General features: G+C 38.4%; 2 protein-coding genes across 2 annotated transcripts in view; one reads left to right on the top strand and one right to left on the bottom strand.

Annotated features, from left to right (window-relative positions):
• LOC126278196 (ethylmalonyl-CoA decarboxylase-like) overlaps positions 1-3,242 on the bottom strand; it is a 56,241-nt gene extending 52,999 nt beyond the window's left edge. Inside the window, exon 1 of the mRNA XM_049978112.1 lies at positions 3,164-3,242. Within this exon, the coding sequence (XP_049834069.1) occupies positions 3,164-3,189 (26 nt within the window). The 5' untranslated portion in view covers positions 3,190-3,242. The remainder of the gene's footprint in view (positions 1-3,163) is intronic.
• The window catches only part of LOC126278194 (digestive cysteine proteinase 1), a 73,507-nt gene continuing 50,863 nt past the window's right edge, over positions 2,774-25,417 (top strand). Inside the window, exons 1-6 of the mRNA XM_049978109.1 lie at positions 2,774-3,685; positions 4,127-4,267; positions 9,411-9,583; positions 9,723-9,827; positions 11,958-12,120; positions 16,747-16,939. Of these exons, the coding sequence (XP_049834066.1) occupies positions 3,643-3,685; positions 4,127-4,267; positions 9,411-9,583; positions 9,723-9,827; positions 11,958-12,120; positions 16,747-16,939 (818 nt within the window). The 5' untranslated portion in view covers positions 2,774-3,642. The remainder of the gene's footprint in view (positions 3,686-4,126; positions 4,268-9,410; positions 9,584-9,722; positions 9,828-11,957; positions 12,121-16,746; positions 16,940-25,417) is intronic.

Raw genomic sequence — 25,417 nt, 5'->3', positions numbered from 1 at the left:
CATTAAGATAGAGGAAGATGTGAGAAAGCCAGAAGCACTGCTACCTACAATACACAGAAAATTGAGTGATAAATTTGAATGGGCATTAGTAACTTCTACACAGGTCAGTGAATCAATAGGAAAGCTCAGTAACTCCAGAGCTGAAGACTACTATGGTTTATCTAATTATGTTATAAAAAATATAAGAGAAGAAATAATAATCCCCTTAACAAGGGTAATAAATAAGATATTAAATGAAGGTATTTACCCAGATTGTTTAAAAATTTCTGTTATCATGCCTGTGTATAAGAAAGTTGACAAAGATTTACCTGACGTTTACCAACCCCTCTTGCTAGTTCCCATGATTTCAAAAATAATAGAGTACTGTATCCAACAGCAAATGAGCTAGTATTTTGAACTGAATAAGCTGCTATGTTCCACACAGTATGGGTTCAGAAATCTCTCAAATGTGAAGGCAGCAGAGAGCATTGTCACTAAAGTATACGACTCCTTTGAGAATAAGTCGGTAATTAGTGTGAGATTGTTGGACCTTAACAAAGCATTCGATACTGTAACCCACAATATTATTATACAAAAACTACAGTGTTATGGAATAGGACAGAGAGCTCTCCATCTATTACAATCTTACCTATGCCATAGAAAACAAACTGTGGCTATAAATGAAAGAAGATCCACTTTCTTGTCAATTACCAAAGGAGTACCACAGGGCTCCATACTTGGACCTTTTCTTTTTGTAGTCTACATAAAGGATTTGCCTTCTTCAGTAGCTTTTGACACAGCACTGTATGCAGACAATACAATGTTAATTACTATGGAAACAACTTGGATGAATTACAGAATAATGCAACAATAGGAGTGGGCAGATTGACCAGCTGGTTTCAGGCAGATTCATTACATATAAATAATAATAAGACAGAAGGTATTGCATTTAATTTGAATGCCCTCAAACATGAAAACAAATCTGTAAAACTACTAGGGTTCCATATCGACCAAAAACTTAACTGGGAAACTCACACGTGTAATCTTCTTGTTACATAAACTGAGAGGCTCTGTTAGTAGAACACCCCTACTATACGCCTATTTTGCCTTCTTCCACTCTCATCTTGCTTATGGGATTGTACTATGGGGAAACTGCCCAATTTCAATGACAGTGTTTAAATGTTAAAAAAAAGCAATCAGATGTATTGTAGACTCATGCAAGCAGTATTTTAAAGAATTAAATATAATGACAGTCCCTGGCTTGTATATTTATAGTTGCCTGATATATGCCAAAGAAAGTTTACATAACTTTGACCTTAGGATGGCAATGCATTCACATAATACAAGAAATGGACTACAATTGACATCCTGTTTGCCAGCCTATCAAAGATTCACTGCAGATATAAGCATTTAGCACCCCCATTTCTTAGCAGATTACCCAAAAGTGCACATTCTATGCCCATGGATAAATTTAATATAAAAGTAGCAAAACGGATAAAAAGTAAGGTACTGGTATTTTATACAGTTCAAGAACTTCTACAGAGTGCAATAAATGATATTGAATTGTGATGGTACAATTTGTGAATGGAGTATATATTACAAAATTAGAAATATAATCTTATGCAGGCAATTTGTCTTGTTAAATATATGTACATACAGATGTATACAATGTGTCTGTAACTTTTATTATATGACACTGATTACATGTAAAATGTCTAAAGGTGAATAAATTTGAATATGCTTGGACTGAGTACAGTACTAGTGTTATCTGTAAAGAGAACTGATTCTGCTTGTTGTATAGGATATGGAAGATTGTTTACATATATGAGGAACAATAGTGGATCTAAGACTGAACCTTTGGGAACGCTATATGTGATTTATCCCCAGTCAGAATTATGTCCCCAAACTGTATTGGTAGAATTACTAAGCACAACTGTTTGTAATTTTTTGGTTGGATATGACGCTACCCATCATCTGCCTATATCATCAAGACTTCAATTTATTTAGGAGAATACTATGGTTCACACAATCAAATGCCTTAGACAGGTTGCAGAAAATACCACCAGCTGATGCTATTTTATTATTTAATGCTTGTAAAATCTGGTGTGTGAACATGTAAATGTCATTCTCAGTTGAGAACCCTACTGAAACCCCAACTGTGATATGCTGAGGATCTTATTGTTGCTAAGATGAGATACTGTTATAGAATACACAACCTTCTCAAAAATTTTGGAAAATGACGTCAGCAGTGAAAGAGGTCAGTGGTTATTGACAGCTATCTTATGATCTTTCTTAAAGAGGGGTTTAACAACGGCATATTTCACTCTTCTGGAAAAATGCGTTGGGCTGGTGTTGCATTAAATTTATTGGATAAGGCCAGGCTCATTATGTGGGCGCTAATATTTAGTACTCTGTTGGAAACACTATGAATAAAAACTATTACAGAGATAAAAGTATTGTGAAGATTCCAAGAGCCTTAAAAAGCCTTCTGCAAGCAAGATGCGTAGTTATATCTGCTCGCTGTTGCCGATTACGATGACAGAGAATCAAAACATGTAAAACAAGCCGATATACTTTTCTTTAGGACAACACAATAAATAAATTTCCGGAAAGTTATAAAATCCATGGGAGTAGGCGTATGAAGGGGCTTGTTGCTGATAAAACTCAGAGTAATCTCCATTAACTGAAGTCTGCATTTATAAAAACATAAAAATTCGTATTTCGTCTTTTTTCGACAACGGATTCATTGAGTTCTGGATGATCCTTTCACATAAACAGGTACATTTATTGCTTGATACATATTTATGCAGACAACGCGGCATTAGTCTCCGACACTGGTTTAGTGGTTTTACTTCTGAAGTTGTCGATATGAACTCATTCATAAATTTCTGCGCAAGGAATTATTGCTCGTTCTTTGCTGCAGTATTTTATGAAATGAAAAAAAATAGCAAATCTATTTTTCTTGTTTTGTAACATGAAAAATGGATAAGCCCGTCAGGGAACAGACGTGGGTAGTTTCAAGAATGCGGAGAGGTTGCTTCGAACGTATGTCAGTTCTTTTTTTCTGTATTTTGCAGTCAGAAACTCATAAAAAAGGTGACATTAGTGACAAAAGGTTCCCTTTCACTATAGTAAGAAGGAGTAAACTGACCACGGGGAATTAGTGCATTACGACTAAGCCTACCTTAGAGTTCGTATTACTATACCCATACTGGCGCTATAAGGACTTGAGTGTTGGGGTCAAGTACTAAATGACAGGCGTGAGACGATGTTTTTGAAAGCATGACTGGCAATTTTGTATGAAGCCATGAAGAAAGATAAGCACCGGTGATGTCCCTCTCTGTTATTGTAATGGGGACGCCAGCTGCAGAAATGCTGCGTAGATGATTTCGTCGTTCTACTTGCACTTAAGCTGACGTTTAGAAGTGTCAGACATTTCAGACATGCCACTGTTGGCATGCGTTGAGGGACAACGAAAAAAAGAGACAATGAGATAAAAGGTTGAGTCAGTATCTGTGTGACGGTGAACAGACATCACGTGTCGGGCAAGCAGGAAATAAAGGCAGTAAGGCACCGTGGGTACGTAACAGTCGCAGGCGACGCAGTACAATATTCGCCCACTGAGCAAAGTAGAAGTCGGAATCGTTGATCATAAGGAGAAACATGATTCTAAAAGCTGTATTCGTTTTAATGCTGATCGTGAAAGGTAAGTTATTTTGCAAAATACACATTGCAGTTTGTTTACCTTTTATATTTTATTTGTTGTCGTTGGCCCGAAAGTCAGGAGAAAAGTAATATTAGAATTCTCGGATGTAAGGGAACAGAAAGTAGTTTTAATATGCGACAGTATAGTAATGTAAATAGCTATCTGTAAGAAAACTTGTTGCCGTTACTTCATACGAAACTACGCAATGGAGCTTTTAAATATAATCTGCAAGTCACACACAACATATGATACATCCCTGTGACAGAACATTGTGCAAAATAAAATTCATCTCACCAACCTTGTGAGATAACTGGTGCGCTCCTACGGCAAAGATTTACTTTCACTTGTGGATATTGTATTGTAAGTGATCTCTTATTGCCTTAACCCTAGCATGTAGGCCTACATTCATGTGAACTTAATTGTCTTTGTGGTGGTTTGCAGTGTACTGTGCTAGTCCTCCAAGTTTTAGTGATAGTTACTCAGTGAGAGGGACATTATATATACCGTATGCCGAAATTGAAGAACCTTTTTATGCATGGTTCGACCTGAAGCTGGGGGCCAGTCGAATTGATTATTATGGAGGTAAGTTTCAAATATATTTTTCTACCCTCACATAATTTATATTACGTTTAATCAGTTTCTATCTTTACTTTGACATACCTCTGCTTGTTTGAATTCTGATCTTTCTGACTTATATGTATTGCCTATTGTATTCATTTCTATACAAATAATTGGATGGCCGTCATAAATGTGTTATTGTTAATATGTCATACCCCAGTAATTGCAAATATGGAATAAAGACAAAAATCAAGCCTCTGAATGATAAACAATAGCTACTTCAAATCTACTGGCAGTGATAGCCTTGTATAAAAATTGGAGAAAGCTATATATCCTTTTCACCCTTTCCAGTTTTCTAGCAAAATTCAATAAATGTGATTAAAGCAGAATATCAACTCAGTTTTCAGAGCAGAACTAATAAACTGCTCTTGTTTTTCTTTCATAAAGCAGTATCCTCATACAAAGCTGTATATGACCTCACAATGGATTCTGACAGAGCTAAACAGCAAAATCTATCCTGTTGGCACACCATATACTTTTATTTGGTATAATAGAATACTGTGAGATTAATGTCATCAGTCTTCGGCAGCTGGATTCTCATCTCGGTCAGTTTTTGGCCAGATTTGAGATTACTTAATATTGAAACTAATAGTACATACTAGTAATGTGAGGGAAATATTAGTATCAAATGCACACATTTTATCCTCTTCATCGGATTAGGGCAGGATGGGGAAGGAAGTCGGCTGTGCCCTTTCAAAGGAATCATCCTGGCATTTAGGGAAATCATGGAAAACCAAAATCAGGATGGTCAGACGCAGGATTGAACCGTCATCGTCCTGAATACAAGTCCAGTATGCTAGCCACTGTGGCACATTGCTCGGTCAGTTATTTGAGAGAGTTAGAGATGTAATTAGTATGTAATATAGCATCTAAACTTTTTGTGTAAAATTCTGATGTGTCGCTAAATATTATCACCTCAATTAATCTTTATTTTTATTTAGTTTAAAGGAGCATATTTTCTTGTAGTGGATAGTGTTTTATTTGTTTTCCTGTCCTGGATAAGATGGAAAAGTGAGCTTGAAAATACTTATCAAATATTTGCGTACAGTAGTTACATATAAGGTTTAATAAACTTAGGTATTTTTGGTTGATGTGATTTTGTAAATTTGCAAATTTTTGTACTTTTGTGTGTATAACCAAGCAGTTTTTACAACATGACAAGCCACAATGGAAGTAATTAAAATACATGAAAAGGCAATTACTTGGCTACAAATGAACTTAGAAATGTGCCCAAACTACTTGTGCACTTCTGTAGCTTTTGGAAGCTCTCTCTCTCTCTCTCTCTCTCTCTCTCTCTACACACACACACACACACACACACACACACACACACACACACACACACACACACGGTTATAAAAGTTGTTAACTGCCACCATCAACTAGAGCACAGCTCACTTTTTCCAGTGTGTGTCTGGAAATAAGTACCAGTATTTGTGCATGTGTCTAATACTTGAAAAAATACATTCGTTGGAAAAGTTTTTCTGTGTATCACTGCTGATTGCCTTAGGTAAGTGGTAGCTTGTTCTCCATTTGGAATTGTAATCGGCAAATTAGTTACTTTTGGAAGATAAATTTTCAGATCTCGGCTGTATATGGGCATTGATTAAGTGCAACAGCGGTGTGTAAAAAAAATTGTGCTGGACAAGGATTTGAACCCAGATGCTCTGCTTCTCGAGAACAGTTGCCTTTACTGCCTTGTTTATCCAATCACACCTCAATTTAGCCCAAATTCCCACATACCGCTCACTATAGGTATAGTGTTCTTTGTTCATTATCACCTGTTTCAGAGATGTCGGAAAGAACAGACACCACACACATTGATAGAACTTTGCTTTGGAGTTGAAGAATGCACTGAGCAACTTATTGCCAATTTAGTACTCAACTGAGCAATAAAAGAATCATTTTTTGTCTATTTGGCAGCCTAAAGGTACTGTAGTATAAATCTGTTGAACTAGAATTAGAATTTGTTTTGTGTAGTCAATAGGGTAAGGAAAGTTCTGGGTGACAGTGAATAAATTAGGAGTAACGGAAACAACGAACTGGATACACATATATGTCACATGCTTGTTACTACACCGATGACTCAATGCTTCTACTGTCCAGTGAGTTGTCCTCCTTTACTCTTACATTTTGTGTGGGGTAGATGGATCAAGATGTAGACACTGATTTATCGCCTGCAGTATTGGTTGCTTAGAAAATTTGAAGCTCAGTTGGGCATTTCTTGGAGAGAACTAAAATTGCTTCACCAATAATTGTACATTTGATACGAATTTGAAAATCACTAAATTCGATACTGGCTCCACAAACAAGTAAGTAAACAAGGTACTGAAAAGACAATATTCAAAGAGATTTTGGGTTTACACCTGGTCGTCATAAAGTTCACTCCACAATATTTCAACTGGACACCTGACAGTCGTCTTCAAGTGAGCCATCAAAGACTGATGAAGATGTTCTCCACTTTGCCTTATATAGTGTGCTGATAGTGTTACCACGTGTGTGTAAGAGTTGCAGTGACAGAAGGACCACACCACCTGGCAGCAGTGCACTCGCTGGTGGAACTGGAAGGATCAGTTGTCTTCGGCGTTGCCACTTGCCACATTCATCAAAGTATTCTTGCGCCTTTGTCTGCAGCAAATCGCATAGATGATGGGATTCCATTCATTATCCAGCTGGATTTTCCATGATGCATATTTAAATGGATTCTTTTATAATGGAGTCCCACAAAAATGTCACTGTGGCCAAAATTAATGTTTTGTCATACTCCATTGAATTTCAATGGAGATACAATGTTCCGCAATTGCAGACTTGCTGGGTTGCAGGGGGTGAGTGGGACGTTTATTTTCTGTGCAACGTTCTTCTGCTGTGCGTGTTGTTTGTCCTATATAAGCCATACTGAACTGGCAAGGTATTTTGTAAATTCTCGCCTTCTACAATAACAAATTATCCTTTACTGTTCCCAGCAGGTCCAAAACTTTAGTTGGCGGGTGGAAAATCACCTTCACCAGAAAGTTACTAAGGATCCTTGCTATTTTGAGGGAAATATTTCCAACAAAAGGAAGAAAAGCTAGGGAGTTTGCTGGCGCACTCTCCCCTGTATCCATTTTCGGGCTCTTGATTTTAGCTGAGAATGCCCTCTTAATTTGTTGGGTCGAGTAGCCATTGTCTCTGAACACTGTCCTTAAATGTGGATACTCTTTACGTAAATTATCTGCATCTGACACTGTATGGGCCCTGTGTACAAGGGTTTTAAGCACACTCATGGTTTGGGATGGGTGATGGCAACTTGAAGAGTGCAGGTACAAATCAATTTGAGTGGGCTTACAATAAATGGAATGTCCCAGGGAGCCATCACTCTTCTATCTAACCAGAACATCCAGGAATTGCAGACAACCATCTTCCTCTGATTCCACAGTAAATCGAATGTTCTCATGAATGGAGGTAAGATGGTGTAAAAACTGCACTAACTTATTTTCTCCATAGGGCAACAGTATGAAAGTATCATCCATATACCTCCAAAAAACAGTTGGTTTAAGAACCACTTACTCAAGTGCTCTTTCCTCAAAATCCTCCATAAAGAAGTTAGCAACCAGGGAGACAAGTTGCTGCCCATGCTGACACAGTCTGTGTGTTCAAAATATTCTTGGTTAAACATAAAATAGGTTGACAAAAGAGTGTGCTAAATCAAAACAATGATGCCTGACTGAAATTGTTTACCAATTAGTACCAAGGAATCAGCAAGAGGTACCTTTTCGAAGAGAAATACTACATCTGAACTACGAAGGTGGAGGGTTCCCAGACTGTTGATAAAATCGGTTGAGTTCTGTACATGATGTGGACATTTGCCAACCATTGATGTCGGCAAGAAAGCAGTTTGGATAAACCATTTATGGGGGCATCAATATTATTCACTGTAGGCCCTTATGTGTGCACTGATTTGAAAAGCTCAGGTCTGTTAGTTACTGTGTGGTCTGAAATATTACCCTCACGAGTCAGTTCTCCAACTTTCTGCTCAAAGTAATTTTCGGGACATTAAACTCTTAGTATTCTCCTCCCTCCTCCTATCTGAAGAGGGTAATGTGACTGAGCTCTTCGTTTTCAACAGGAAACTCAGTTTTGTTCCTAAGGAAAGGTTCATCTAACAAAACCATGTGCATGCCACACATACTTGGCTACCATGGAGCAGTGGCGGGTACATATGGGAGGCGGGGGGATGGCACATGCCCCCCCCCCTCCCCCCCCCCCCCCCCCTGCGGGGCTGCCTGCGTTGCCACCCACACTGCCCCCTCCAATCAGCCCTCAGGCCATTTGTTTGTTTCTTTCGTCAGTCAGACTCAACTGAATAAAGTTATCGAGTAGTTGTACTTTCCTATGTAGGACGCATGTCCGCATCATTGTATTTTATACGTTTGTCTGGCACGTAGATAGCTAACACATACCTATGAAAAAACTAATGGTAGTTTTAGTGATTTACACACGTTATTCTGTCTGGTATTTGTTAGAGAAAAGTCACAACTATTCTACTGATTTCTTGTACAGAGAACCTTCGATATGTAGCGTTACAAATATGGTCTATTTGCCAAATAGGAAGCTAGTTTACATTCAGAAGCAGGAATATTAAGACTGAAGAATGAATTAGTAATGAGTTGTCTATTTGTCCTAGATCTGACTATCCTACTTTGCAACGCTGTACAAAATATTTACTTGGCTAGCTGCATCTATTTCTATAGTAGAAAGAAGTTTTTCAACATTGTGATGTACAAAGTCATGGCTGAGGTCAACAATGGCTTAGCTCTGTTGAACACTCATCCTGACATTGATTGTCCTATTGACGATGTAATAACCAATTTACCAGGAAGAATAGGTGCATAGAATTAATCACTTAAGAAAGAGAACCACATTTGTAACTTTTTTTATATCATAAGATGGGATCGTCTTGTATAATCAGTTCGAATAAAATTTTCTTAAAATTTGCATGTGACTTGATTTTTACGATAAAAGTAAAGGTAGCTCGGGATACCTTTAGTGCCCCTCCTTGAGATTTTTCTGTATCCACCACTGTGTCTGAGCCTCAGAAGGTGCAAATGGACATTTTTATTGCTTGCAGATATGGTGAAAACTTTTCAGCTGAGTAAATCTTCAAAATATGGGACAAGCATAAAGGTAGCTCCTGTATCTACTGACACTCAGTTAAACAAGCAGACATGCCTCCAAGTAAATGGGACTGACAAATTTAAAATTGAACCACAGGCTGTGCTACCAGATCTTTCAGATTTTCAGGTAATTATTAACTTACATATGCGTTATGTAATGAGTGTGTTTGAAATTTGTTAGGCGAGGAGGAAGATGTTACTTATTTTTAGAACAATTATATTTTGACATACTATTTGTATCTTTCAATTTTTTTCCTCTTTATTAGCTTATTGGCAAAGAAGTTGTAAATGGAGTGTCCTGTGAGAAGTGGCGATTTGTTGATAAAATTGGAGCCAAAGTGAACAAATACACAATGTGGATCTACTACAAGGTATCCCTGAAATTTTATTTTCTGTTCTAAGGTTATGTTATGGTACAACAATACTTAACATTTTCTGATTCAGTTTAACTTTGTCATAGATGTGATATTCTGAGTGCATTGAGGGTATTTGGATAAATATAAATGTTCCCTTGTTGAATCTCGATTGTAAGGTACGCGAAGTCAACCGTGAACCTAAGAGTTATTTATATTTTCCTGCCATCCTTTCATGTTTCACACGGTACATGGTGTCAGTTTTAATCATTTCTATTCTGAGTGTGTGGGGGATGTGTTTAAAAAAACCTTTCTTACCAATATCAGTAGTGAAATATTCTTGCATATAATTCTTGTTATGGTGTATATACCATATTTTACAGACTATAACGTGCTTGGACTATGACACACTTTAATTTTTAAGCAGTTTTTTTTTAAATGACTTTCTTACCATTTTTATTATTACGTTGCGAAGCTAGACTAAAAAAAAAATCTTATATTATAAAACCAAACTGACCTTTAAAATCCCTGAAAAGTGTCATCTGAACTTACTACTTCTTCTTCTCCTTCTTCTTCTTCTTCTTCTTCTTCTTCCTCCTCTTCCTCCTCTGTCATCGCCATTGTCCTCTTCATATATAAGATGGCCTTCATTGCCACAAAGAGTGTTATTTATGCTGCACTTCTTGAAAGATTTAACAATAATGTCTTCTCCCATTCTAGACCAAGACTGTTTTATCCACACACACACTTGTTTGATAGTAGATTATTTTAAAGCTCCTTTCGGTGCGAGTTCATTTTAGGTTTCATCCATTATTCCTCTCGCATATACCCATTAAACTGGTTATTTATCGAAACATAAAGAGGTTGCAATTGTGAAGTAAGTCCTCCCAGAATATTAGCAAGCTCTATATTTCCCCATCTCAATTTTTTTCACAGAATTTTTCAAATGAATTCTAAACTGATCTAGCTCAAGAAGAAAGATCTTTTTCAGTAAAGCACCTTCCCTTCTCTCCTATGCTCTGTCAATCCATAATTTCATACCAGGCTTGTCCATCCCATCCTTGTCACATGCATGAACACTACCACTTGGCGGAATTGCAGAAGATTTTGGCCTTTCTTGCACCTGAAAATAATCAGTACATTAAATTTAACAGTGTCAGCACAACATGAAAGGACAACACTGTAGTGCATTTTTTCATGTCCTCTTGTTTTTTCAGTTTTGGCACATTTAATGGCAACAGTTGTTACTTGCATCAAATGCAAAGGAGTTTTGTCCATATTCGTTATTTGGCTTAGTTCCACACTGGTTTTCTTTTGCGGCTGAGTAACAAAGTGATGGAAAGATAATATTTTGTTTTCATACCCTTGTGGCATTTTCTGAGCTATTTTGGATTTGTTTTGCATGCTAAGTCCAAGATGCTTCATATATCTGTAGCACCAACCAACTCCACCCTTTAGAATCTTTAGGCCTATTGTAGCATTAGCTTACGAGCATGTATTATTTCAATCATTTTTGTATTAATTCCTTTGCCATTTGGATGGTGTCCTTGAATCCATTTCAGTATGCCATTTTCTAGTTTTGGTGATTTTGCATTCAGTCCTTTATATATTTGCACATATAATCTTCCTTATGTTGTTCAGTTCTTCTTTACTAGCCCATCAGTTGTGAATGTTTTTTTTTTTTTTTTTTTTTTTTTCTACTGTGGAGGGCCGAAATGCTGCTCAGCTGCTCTGTTTCCATATTCTTCTGCATATGCTATTACTTTCTATTTATAGCCTGCATCATATGAATACCTTTTATTTTTTTCCATTAAATTAATGTAATGTTACTGATAACACAAATCAGTTTCACTGGGACTGTAGACAGCAGTGACACATTATAGGCTAGACAGTGCTCTGGGTTTGTGGTGGTGGGGCAGGAGGGAAACAGTATTAGCAAGCTTGTGAATTGGGAATTTTAAATCAAACACTGGACATTTTTATATTTCTCAGAGAAAAATGCATCTTATAGCCTGTAAAGTATGGTATATGTATTTTGTGTGTGTGTGTGTGTGTGTGTGTGTGTGTGTGTGTGTGTGTGTGTGTGTGTAAAAGAGTGAAGCATGCATTCAAATTTCATAGTAATGTAGCCTCATCCCTCTTTTGCAGGGGGCAGCACAAAAACCACCTCAAAATATGGTTGCTATTCCAGTCCGTTATGAGATGAAAGGCTACAATTCTCTTCTTGGTTCTCATTATGATCATTACTATCTGGAATATGATGAATATTCCGATTCTCCACCAAATCCGAATGTGTTCCAGATACCAGCAAGTAAGTATTCTTTGTCAAACAAGATTTGACTAGCGATTTTATGAAAACTATTTTGAAAAAGTTCACATTTAGACAGAACATCAATGTGACGAAAAATAACTGTTTTACCTTTTTTAACATGATTTGCCCTGTCTGTAATGTAGTGAAACTTGTAGTGTGATGATAAACTCATGAGCGAGCAGGGACCTGGTGGGGACGTGGCTCATCCCGGAAGAACACTATAACTGCGCTGTAATCGCATTAAGGACAAGTGAACACTCTTTACTCCAAGGATCTCTCTTCTTTGCATTGTGCACTTTCTTGCGATATAATACACTTCTGAGTAAATAAGCAAAATAGATAAACTGACACTGGTAACTAAAATCACATGAACAGAATCAATGTAAATCACTGCATGCTGCACTAAATCTCTGGACAGGAAAGAGAGAACTGATTTTGGGTGTGTTCTTCCCAAATGTTGATAGGTGCGATTGACCCAGTTTCTTAATTCAGGGAGGTCTGCTGGTATTGGAGGCACATACAAACAGTCCTTGATGAAGCCTCAAAGGAAAAAATTGCATGGCATTAGGTTGGGTAAATGTAGATGCGATGCAAAGTAAGCCCTGTCACTGGGCCCCTTGCATCCTATCCAGTGCTTGGGTACAGATTTGATTTGTGCCTTGTGAGAAATGGTGCTCACATTGAACATTTATAAGGTTCTTGGTAAAACTGTTTGAGTTGCTCTTTCATTTGACATATCATTTATAACTGTAAGTTTAATATAATAAATATTATAAAGCATTAAAACCCCAATATTCATTTACAAACACCCTGCATTTTGCATTTCAATAAATCGGATGATTGAAATCTCAGTTGAAGTCAACATTCCAGCAGTTGTTAACTCAGTATGTCACTTGTGCACCTATAGACATAAACACAACACTGTCTGCTAGCTGACAGAGCAAAAAGCAATTAATGTCAGTGTATGTTCTATTACTCCCATCAGGCATCAGCTATCTCATCCAAGAGCACACTCGGTAGATTGAAGTCACCAGCTACTGTGGCATGATGAGATATGTGGTTACAAATGCCCATATAAGTGCACATTGAGGTCATTTTGCTTGTTGGGGGTTGATTATAAGTGATTGATATATTGCGAGATGCCAAACTTTACTTGTTCCCTATAATAAGTTATCTCATTTCTCATTTTTCGAATTTCCTGGTAGGCCTCCCCCCCCCCCCCCCCCCCCCCCCCCCTCCCAATGCAGTGCCAGGTATTAAAACAGCTTATACATTTAAACAACTCACGAAATTGCAAAACATGGTTTCTGTATCTACATCTATACACTGCAAACCATCACGACGTGCATGGCAAAGGGGTACATTGTGTTGTACTATCAGACTTTCTTGGGACAATTTATGCCTGTCTTTAAGAGTCTTCCAGTTTGGTTCCTTCAGTATGTCTGTGGCAGTCTCCCATGGATTAAACAAACCTGTGACCATTCATTCTGCCCTTCTCTGTGTATGTTCTATATCCCCTGTTTATCCTATTTGATACGGCTACCAAGCTTTTGATCAATACTCTAGAACCAGTTGCACAAGTGATTTATAAGCAGTCTCTTTAGCAGACTGATTTCACTTCTTTTCTCAGAATTCTACCACAGACCAAAGTCTACCACCTGCTGTACCTGTGACTTAACCTGTGTGATCATTCCATTTCGTATCCCTACAAAGTGTTACATTCATTTATTTGTATGAATTGGCTAAATCCAACAATGACTCATTGATATTATAGTCATAGTATTCTACGTTTCATTTTGTGGAAGTGCACAATTGAACATTTCTGACCATTTAGAGCAAGTTGCCAATCTCTGCACCACGTTGAAATCTTACTGAGATCTCACTGAAAATTTGTGCAGCTTCTTTCAAAAGCTTTTCAGACAACATGTTTGTACATGGCTCTTCAATGCTTGGCCAAAACCATAAGTTCGTACTTTATTATTTGGAGTCCACAGCAACCCCCTCCCCCGTACAACTGCAAAGTGCAAGTGACCCCTCATTGGCCAGTCCATATTACTCATCCATTGTCGCTTTCTGCACTGTGCGGGGCATTTTTCTTTTTCATACCTACATGTAAATTCCAACAAATCTTGGCACAGTAAATGGCCTTTATGCTACTGACCATAAAATGTGTAATGGAAGTTTTGAGTACAGGGTCTGGCAGTAAACTTCTCGCATTTGACATAGCCAATGTGTGAGTAGTTGTGAGGACACTGATGTGGAGTGTGATTTGTTTGAAAGCAGTGTACATGCCATTTTCAGTGTGCCATGGTGTGGCTTGGCGAGCATCATGCATTTGTTGTGGAGGAATTTATTTGTAACGGTCTTTCTGTGATTAATACTCGACGAGCATTTCGGAGACGATTCAGACTTGGCCAACAAAATCAAAGAAAATGATGAGCAAAATCTTCGCTTTTGACCACAGTGACTGAGCTTTTTTCAGTCTTGGTGATCCAGGATGCCTCCACTGGGACGATTGAGCCTTAGTTTCAACATCATACTTGTACACTCATGTTTTTTAGCCTGTAGCCTGTCGTGACATGTTTCACTAGTTCTGCATTGTTTTCATCATTTTGCAAGTCTTGAGCAACGTCTTTACGCTGTTGTTTTTGCTCGAAATTCAACACCTTTGGCACAAATTTTGGTGTCACATGTTTCATACCCAAAACTTTGAAAATATTTCATTTCGTGAACCATTTGATGTGCCGACATCATTGGTGACTTCTCTGATTGTGATTCAGTGATAGTTCATAATCATTTGTTTCACTTTTCCCACCTTTTCGTCGGTTATTGATGTGCTGAGGTGTCCAGAAAAACAGTTATTTTGAACTTCTCCACAGTCATCTTGGAAATGCCTATACCATTGTAAATCTTTGTTTTACTTGCCGCAGACTCATAAAGAGCAATATTCAACATTTGTAAAACTTTTGTTACATTTTATTCAATTTTTATAGCAAAATTCAAGGAGAGATGGAGGGATCAAGAAGTTGAATGAAACTTCACCCATTGTGAGGGTATGTGATATTATTTCAGTGATTACAATCTTGAGGCAAATTTACAAGGAACTTGGCACTATATGAGCCCACTTATCAGTGTTATGTTGCATCCCTTTTGACATGGATGCCTTTACTATAGTTGGGACAGATGTTATGAATACATTATATCCTTTCCTGTGCCAAGTTAGCCCAAACTGTTGTAACTGATCCAGGATATCGTTTATATTTGCTCTGGGGTGGAATTGACTGTAGAGCTGGTCTCACAGTTGTTTCAGGGCATATCTAGTGAGTTTGCTGGCCACAAAAGCACGTCAACAGCACGCATTTCGTACACACACTTAACATATGTAGATGAACATTCTCCTGTTGAAAAATGACACAGTGGTACTGTAGCATGGCATGTGAGGTAACACAGAATGTCTGTGACATACTGTTGGGCCAGCAGAGATCACTCAGCCACTACAAGCCATAACATGAGATCAAAGCCCAGTGACTCCTCATATCATGGCGGCAGGAGTAACGCCGCTGTGCCTCTCACAACATTGGACGAATGAGATCTCTCCCCACTTTGCCACCATGCTTGTCAATGATTGTTATCCAGCACAGTGCAACACGTGATTCATCACTGGACACAGTGCGATGCCATTCATCACCATTCCATGCTTCCGGATCATGACATAACTCCAAATGGAGCCGTTTGTGTTGTCTTTACAGCAGCCTATAAACATAACAATAATTTCCTAACTGAACTGCTCCTAGTCTCTGACTAATGATGCAAGATGTCTAGAATGTTGCAGGGAGTCCACTACTTATCCTCGGATGGCATGTGCAGATGTAAAGGGGTTAAAATATGCAAGGTGCAGAATACAGTGATCCTCCATTGAACCGGTCAGCTGTGATTGACTGGAATTGTGGCAACGAATATGCGTGTCTCGCATTCCCCTGTGGTTCAACATTGGACTAATGTCACATCAAAATGCCTCTCAAATATGGATATCACACTATTTGACAAGACAGCCAAATAAAGACCAAAAAAGATTCCCCTTTCGATATGTCAGTAACTGATAAGCTTTCTCACCCAAGTACGTGGTATATCTGTGTCATCACAGTGATTGATCGATATGTGATGATGTTCAAATCTCTTCTTATACCCTTTTCTGGCTTGTAACAATACTAAACAGTGCTTCTTTTTTTGTCAGACAGTGTGTTAGCAGTTAAAATCATAAAAAACATGCTAATGGTGATTTGTTAATTATGTGAATTTCACGATTATTGCAACTTTTTTTATACATCAATTCAAATAACTTCGTTTTTGATGTTTCAATGTCAAGTGTAGTTCCTAGTTCCTTTTGGAGCACTGTATTGCCTACTTTTTAAGTTACATGCAAACCCTTCTCAAGTGTGCACCTCCCCTACCACTCCCTACCCCCCCTAATAATAATAATAATAATAATAATAATAATAATAATAATAATAATAATAATAATAGGATGTTACATTTACAATCTGTTTTGTGTACATGCATATTTTTGTATGTGTCATTTCTTTCTTTGATCATTTACTTCTGTCTTTTTTTTTTTTTACCCCCCAGATATGACGTGCACATCATTCCCAGGACCTGGAAGTAAACACATATACACTTTCAATCCAATGAAAGAATTTGTCCATAATTATGACAAACATGTAGACAAAGCATTTGAAGAATTCAAACACATCCACAAGAAGAGCTATGTTAGTGACATAGAACATTCTCAGAGGAAAGAATTGTTCAGGCAGAATATGAGGTAATTGTATTATTTGACCTATTGTCTAGCTATTGAAGTTCCTTTCAGTTACCTGTTTTCAGTAAATTTAATAAATCTTTCCCTCCTTACTGTGAATGCTATATTTACCTAGCATGTATTATTCTACCTCGGCACCAAACAAATGACTGTTCGCTCTAATAACAAAAAGTTTGTAATTGCATGTTAGTCTTTGAATTACTTTTTGATGTGTTACATGGTTTTGTTAGGTTATATATTGCTAAGACAGATATTAAGGAACCAGGTTTTAAATTGTAAACTATTTTCAAGGACAGGTGTGGACTCTGGCCATTATTTATTGATTAAGAAGTGTAGATTAAAAATGAAGAAACTGCAAAAAGTTAGGAATTTAAGAAGATGGGACCTGGATAAACAGAAAGAACCAGAGGTTGTAGAGGGTTTCAAAGAGAGCATTAGAGAATGACTGACAAGAACAGGGGAAAGAAATGCAGTAGAAGGAAAAAATGAGTAGTTTTGAGAGATGAAATAGTGATGGCAGCAAAGGTTCAAGTAGGTAAAAAGACAAGGGCTAGTAGAAATCATTGGGTAACAGAATAGATACTGAATTTAATTGATGAAAGGAGAAAATATAAAAATGCAGTAAATGAAGCAGGCAAAAAGGAATACAAATGTCTCAAAAATGAGATCGACAGTAAGTCCAAAATGGTTAAGCAGGGATAGCTAGAGGACAAATGTAAGGATGTAGAAGCATGTGTCACTAGGAGTGAGATAGCTACTTAGATTTTTGGACAAAGAGAAGCAGCGATTAGTATGATTAATCAATAATTCAAGAACAGTTTTGATCACATTTATTATTGTTTTAATACCACCAACCGGTTTCAACCCGACATAGGGTTCATCTTCTGGGCATTTACACCAGCGGTCGACCAATGTTGTAAACGCCCAGATGACCCTTAAGCCGGGTTGAAACCTGTTGGCGGTATTATAACAATAAGTGCGATTAAGACTGTTCTTGAATTATAGATGGCTACTGCCTACAGGAAAATTAGAGAGACCTTTGAGGATAAGAGGACCACTTGTATGAATATCAAGAGCTCAGATGGAAAATAAATCTGAAGCAAAGAAGGGAAAGTAGGAAGGTCGAAGGAATGTACAGAGGGTCTATACAAGGGTCATGTACTTGAAGTCAATATTATGGAAATGGAAGAGGATTTAGACGGAGATGGAATGGGAGCTACAATATTGCATGAAGTATTTGACAGAGCGATGAAAGACCTAAGGTGAAACTAGGCCCAGGGAGTAGGCAAAATTCCATTAGAACTACTAATAGCCTTGGGAGTGCCAGACACGACAAAACTCTTCCACCTGGTGAGTAAGTTGTGTGAAACAGGTGAAATACGCTCAGACTTCAAGAACAACATAGTAAGTCCAATACGAAAGAAAGCAAGTGTTGACAGGTGTGAAAATTACCGAATTATCAGTTTAATAAGTCACAGTTGCAAACTACTAACACAAATGCTTTACAGATGAATTGGGAAATTGGTAGAAGCTGACCTCGGTGAAGATCAGTTGGGATTGCGTAGAAATATTGGAACACGCGAGGCAATACTGAACCTATGACTTGTCTTAGAAAATGGGTCAAGGAAAGGCAAACCTACGTTTCTAACATTTGTAGACTTAGAGAAAGCTCTTGACTATGTTTACTGAAATACTCTCTTTCAAATTCTGAAGGTGGCAGGTGTAAAACACAGGGTGTGAAAGGCCATTTACAATTTGTACAGGAACCAGTTATGAGTCAAGAGGCATGAAAGGGAAGCAGTGGTTGGGAAGGGAGTGAGACAGTGTTGCAGCCTCTCCTCGATGTTATTCAATCTGTGTATTGAGCAAGCAGTAAAGGAAACAAAAGAAAAGTTTGGAATCAGAATTAAAATCCCTGGAGAAGAAATAAAAACTTTGATGTTTGCCGACAAAGTTTTAATTCTGAATGGAATGGGCTGTCCAAAGGAGAATATGAGATGAACACCAACAAAAGCAAAATGAGAATAATGGGATGTTGTCGAATTAAGTCAGGTGATGCTGAGGGAATTAGATTCGGAAATACGACACTTAAAGTAGTGGATGAGTTTTGCTGTTTGGGTAGGAAAATAACTGATGATAGTTGAAGTAGAGAGGATATAAAATATTGACTGACTGTAGCAAGGAAAGCGTTCCTGAAGAAGAGAAATTTGTTAACATCGAGTGTAGATTTAAGTAGCAAGAAGTCACTTTGAAAGTATTTGTGTAGTGTGTCGCCATGTATGGAAGTGAAACATGAACAATAAATAGTTTTGATAAAATGATAATAGAAGCTTTTGAAATGTGGTGCTACAGAAGAATGCTAAGATTAGATGGGTTGATCATGTAACTGGTGAGGAGGTACTGAATGGCATTGGGGAGAAGAGGAACTTGTGGCACAAATTGATTAGAAGGGATCAGTTGGTAGGACACATTCTAAGGCATCAAGGGATCACCAATTTAGTATTGGAGGGAAGCGTGAAGGCAAAAAATTGTTGAGGTTGATTCAGATGAATACACTAAGCAGATTAAGAAGTATGTAGGTTGCAGTAGGTACTTGGAGATGATGAGGCTTGCACAGGATAAAGTAGCACAGAGAGCTGCATCAAACCAGTCTTTGAATGAAGACCACAACAGCAACAACAACAACATGGTTGTGTGCATATGACCATTGCATGATGCTAATAGTGAAGTGTTCAACTCAACACTAAATAATTGAGTATTTTTTACTAACACACGTGTTGTGTGCTGATACACTGTACTTGAAACAGTTTACACACACGTTTGTTATATTTGCGCAAATACACAATGAAATTGCTGAGGCGAATGAGTATTGTTAAGAGAAACCTGAATTTGTTATACATTCAATTCACAAAATATCCTAACAGTGACCAGATCCATTAAGAACTTGATAGTTTGAGATATTGTTTATGCGGTCTCCAGTATGCAAGATACTGACTGTGACAGTGTGGTTGGCTTTACTAGATGTGGCTACCAGCTGTTTAGCTTGTAATACCTACTTTGGGCGAGTCTGTTGGGCCAGAACAGCATAGACATTGGTCTTTGTCGGGAATGCAAAATCCCTCATTTCTTAACAAACTGCAGGCCTGCTAATGACCTTAGTAAAATCTGGCTCAGTTACCCAGGGGTACTTTTCTTTATCAGACACCAGAATGGAGGACAACACCATTATGGACGAGGTGTTCAGATAGCCACTATAGTTTTTGGCACAGTGCTTTTAACCGCCTGCTAAGATGTGGGTTATCACTTTCCTGGTGGTTTATAAAGGAGTCTGTCCTTATTGAGTCACACACTTGCCCCTCCTGCTGTTGCAGTGAATGATGGTGATGAGGACATGTGTTGTAACACTATCCAGTTGGCAAGAGAGTTATGGATTGAGGCACAAGTCAACTGGTGGTTAGTGGACTGGGGGCGTTGCTAGAACATTCGTATTGTGACTGTGTTGGTCTTGTGATGGCACTGCTGTAGGAATGTCACAGTTTTGATTAATATTTATCATATATCAGTTGTTCTTGACGTTTTGTGACTTTTGGGATTTTAAGCCTCATGTGTCTACCCAGGTGAGTGGTGAATGGTGCAGGTGAGACTATTTCCTGGGCTGACTAGGTCAAATCCAGTAAGACCATGAGCATCTTATTCTGCATTTGGGGCAGGGGAAGCCTATCAGTGCTCCCTAGAATGTCATTGTTTTCTATATTTGAGCCTAAAATGTACTTGCCGATCCCTTATTCTGCAGAACTGTGGAGCAGAGTGATGGTCAGGACCTGGATCCAATTTTTTTTTATTTTTATTTTTTAAAACTCCACAGGGACTTTGTTACAATGATTGACACCAGTGCCCATATTGCAGTCTGTGTTGTGGCTGTTTACATCTGACTGGTAACTTAGAGAAAGTGTCCACCACGTACAACCATCTTGTCCTCTAGAACAAACCTTTAAAACTGATATTGCTAAGTTGGGTGCTTAGATGTGGGAAGAAATGGTTGTTTAAGGGCATGTGTGAAGCCCACACAGACTATTCATCCTGCATTGGCTCCCACAGCTGGTCAGTAAACATTGCACTGTGCCATCACATTTATGTGATACATTTATCATGGTGAATGATAAAGCAGCTGGATGACTGGAGTATGCTTGATATGACAACCTTGCATTCAAATTCTCCTATGACCAATAGCATTAGGCTTTCACAATCCGTGGCACCACAAATAGTTGGTACATGTGGGGGGGGGGGGGGGGGGGGTGTATTGTTGAGGAAGTGTTTGCCCACGTGTGGTATTTAACAAAGTCCCCTTCAAAGTGCCTGCTGTCAGACAGCCAACTAAAAACTGGATTGCAGTTCCTTTAATTGCACCAAATGTTTGATTAGGGGTGCATATTCAAAATATAGAATTTTTTCTGCGTACTAATGTTTAAATACTAGTTCACTTCCTGTATGAGCTTTGAGTTGGTAAGACCATTGCTTATACATAGTAGGATGGTATTTGTACTTCAACTTGCATGTGATATGGATTCTTGGAGTACAGGGTGAATATACCCCCAGACAGACGAGAAATCTGGGGAAAATGTGGGAATTTTTTCGTCCGGGAGAAAAAAAAGGGGAAAAACCTGGGAATTTTATAGAATTCCGGAAATTCATTGTTGCTTTTTTTTCAATTAAAGTTTGTTGTTTTGACTGCTAAAAACTGATACTCTAACAAAGAATTTTACTGTATCCCACTACTGTAGAATAATACTGCAGCAATAAAACATAAATGAGAAAGAAAAAAAAATTATAAATCTTAAGTTGCAAAGGAAATGTGTCATTCACAGCAACAAAACACAGTGCACACACAAGAGCCTGCCAATAGCAATGTGTCAAAGGCTTTAGGACAAAGGCTATGCAGTACTTCATGACAACAAACTGTTTCCAATGAGCGTGACATCCCAACTGTCTGCATTGCCAGTGGGCTCATGCACATGCGCAGTTGAGTCACGTATGAGCACTATCATCTCCTGCTGCTGGATAATTGATTTGTGCCTGTTAGCTGTATCAGCAGTAGCAACAAGCAGCCAGATGCTGCCCGGAAAAATATTTCTGGTACACCAGTACAGTAACTGCCAGATTCGCCCATATGCGGAGCAGTCTGAGTTGTACTGGGGAGGGGGTGGTCGTTTACAGCTCTCACACGAAATGAAAACAAAACTGATTTCTGTGGCCAGGAGCTATCTAGTGAATTAAAATGCATTCATGTAATTACAGGAGGATAAGTTAGTTTCAGTTTACTGATTTTGTTTCCACATTTTTGGCAGTCAAACATTAATCACCTTATAGAACAATGCCTTTAAATATGTCTGCTTGTGTCTGTGTATGTGCGGATGGATATGTGTGTGTGTGTGCGCGAGTGTACACCTGTCCTTTTTTCCCCCTAAGGGAAGTCTTTCCGCTCCCGGGATTGGAATGACTCCTTACCCTCTCCCTTAAAACCCACATCCTTTCATTTTTCCCTCTCCTTCCCTCTTTCCTGACGAAGCAACTGCCAGTTGCGAAAGCTCGTAATTCTGTGTGTGTGTTTGTGTGTTTTGTTCATGTGCCTGTCTGCCGGCGCTTTCCCGCTTGGTAAGTCTTGGAATCTTTGTTTTTAATATATTTTTCCCATGTGGAAGTTTCTTTCTATTTTATTTAAATGAAGTTATTTTAGTTGAATTGGTAAAGAAATTTGACTTTCAATAATCTTTCCAGCAGAGGCACTCAATTTATTTGTAGTGAAGTGTTTGATTTCACACTATTGGGTAGTTTCAACTGTTTGCCAAATTTCAAGTGCACGTTTTCATCATCTGGCACATATGGCTTTATTCAATAATAAAGAACAAACTAGTATTTCCTACATTATTGGCATTCCAAGAAAATTTGCATCCCGTAACTCACACTGAAAAGCTTAATATCAGGCTGGGACCTACTTCTTTGTGAATCTGGATATATGAATGTGCACTTTAAGCCAAATTATGCATTTTAATATTGTTTACAAAATTCCGATGGTCTTGGAGTATCCTCTGATATCTTGTTCCATTTATGACAGTGTACATGTTGCTGCACATCAAAGATCTTTCCAAAACACTTTTCCCTCCCTTCCCCTCTGGGGTTGGTTTTCTAAAGTGCTAAACTGCTGGCAACGGCTGAAAGCAAGGGGAAACTACAGCCGTAATTTTTCCCGAGGGCATGCAGTTTTGCTGTATGATTAAATGATGATGGCGTCCTCTTGGGTAAAATATTCCAGACGTAAAATAGTCCCCCATTCGGATCTCCGGGCGGGGACTAATCAAGAGGATGTCGTTATCAGGAGAAAGAAAACTGGCGTTCTACGGAATGTCAGATCCCTTAATCGGGCAGGTAGGTTAGAAAATTTAAAAACGGAGATGGATAGGTTAAAGTTAGAAATAGTGGGAATTAGGGAAGTTTGGTGGCAGGAAGAACAAGACTTTTGGTCGGGTGACTACAGGGTTATAAACACAAAATCAAATAGGGGTAATGCAGGAGTATGTTTAATAATGAATAGGAAAATAAGAATGCGGGTAAGCTACTACAAACAACATAGTGAACGCATTATTGTGGCCAAGATAGATACGAAGCTGAAACCTACTACAGTAGTACAAGTTTATATGCCAACTAGCTCTGCAGATGACGAAGAAATTGAAGAAATGTATGATGAAATAAGAGAAATTATTCAGATAGTTAAGGGTGATGAAAATTTAATAGTCATGGGTGACTGGAATTCGGTAGTAGGAAAAGGGAGGCAAGGAAACGTACTAGGTGAATATGGATTGGGGCTAATAAATAAAAGACGAAGCCGCCTGGTAGAATTTTGCACACAGCACAACATAATCATAGCTAACACTTGGTTCAAGAATCATAAAAGAAGGCTGTATACATGGAAGAAGCCTGGAGATAATGACAGGTTTCAGATAGATTATATAATGGTACGACAGAGATTTAGGAAACAGGTTTTAAATTGTAAGACATTTCCAGGGGCAGATGTGGACTCTGACCACAATCTGTTGGTTATGAACTGTAGATTAAAATTGAAGAAACTGCAAAAAGGTGAGAATTTGAGGAGATGGGACCTGGATAAACTAAAAGAACCAGAGGTTGTACAGAGTTTCAAGGAAAGCATAAGGGAGCAATTGACAGGAATGGGGGAAAGAAATACAATAGAAGAAGAATGGGTGGCTTTGAGGGATGAAGTAGTGAAGGCAGCAGAGGATCAAGTAGGTAAAAAGATGAGGGCTAGTAGAAATCCTTGGGTGACAGAAGAAATATTGAATTTAATTGATGAAAGGCGAAAATATAAAAATGCAGTAAATGAATCAGGCAAAAAGGAATACAAACGTCTCAAAAATGAGATCGACAGGAAGTGCAAAATGGCTAAGCAGGGATGGCTAGAGGACAAATGTAAGGATGTAGAGGCTTATCTCGCTAGGGGTAAGATAGATACTGCCTACAGGAAAATTGGAGAGACCTTTGGAGAAAAGAGGACCACTTGTGTGAATATTAAGAGCTCAGATGGAAACCCAGTTCTAAGCAAAGAAGGGAAAGCAGAAAGGCGGAAGGAGTATATAGAGGGTCTATACAAGGGCGATGTACTTGAGGACAATATTATGGAAATGGAAGAGGATGTAGATGAAGATGAAATGGGGGATACGATACTGTGTGAAGAGTTTGACAGAGCACCGAAAGACCTGAGTCGAAACAAGGCCCCCAGAGTAGACAACATTCCATTGGAACTACTGACGGCCTTGGGAGAGCCAGTCCTGACAAAACTCTACCCTCTGGTGAGCAAGGTGTATGAGACGGGCGAAATACCCTCAGACTTCAAGAAGAATATAATAATTCCAATCCCAAAGAAAGCAGGTGTTGACAGATGTGAAAATTACCGAACTATCACTTTAATAAGTCACAGCTACAAAATACTAACATGAATTCTTTACAGACGAATGGAAAAACTAGTAAAAGCTGACCTCGGGGGAAGATCAGTTTGGATTCCGTAGAAATGTTGGAACACGTGAGGCAATACTAACCCTACGACTTATCTTAGAAGCTAGATTAAGGAAGGGCAAACCTACGTTTCTAGCATTTGTAGACTGAGAGAAAGCTTTTGACAATGTTGACTGGAATACTCTCTTTCAAATTCTGAAGGTGGCAGGGGTAAAATACAGGGAGCAAAAGGCTATTTACAATTTGTACAGAACCCAGATGGCAGTTATAAGAGTCGAGGGACATGAAAGGGAAGCAGTGGTTGGGAAGGGAGTAAGACAGGGCTGTAGTCTCTTCCCGATGTTATTCAGTCTCTATATTGAGCAAGGAGTGAAGGAAACAAAATAAAAATTCGGAGTAGGTATTAAAATCCATGGAGAAGGAATAAAACATTTGAGGTTCGCCGATGACATTGTA

The sequence above is a fragment of the Schistocerca gregaria genome, chromosome 6 (assembly GCF_023897955.1).
Source record: "Schistocerca gregaria isolate iqSchGreg1 chromosome 6, iqSchGreg1.2, whole genome shotgun sequence".
In the NCBI taxonomy this organism is placed as follows: Eukaryota; Metazoa; Arthropoda; class Insecta; order Orthoptera; family Acrididae; genus Schistocerca; species Schistocerca gregaria.
Note: the sequence above shows the minus strand (reverse complement) of the source record. Positions and strands in the feature narration are given on the sequence as shown.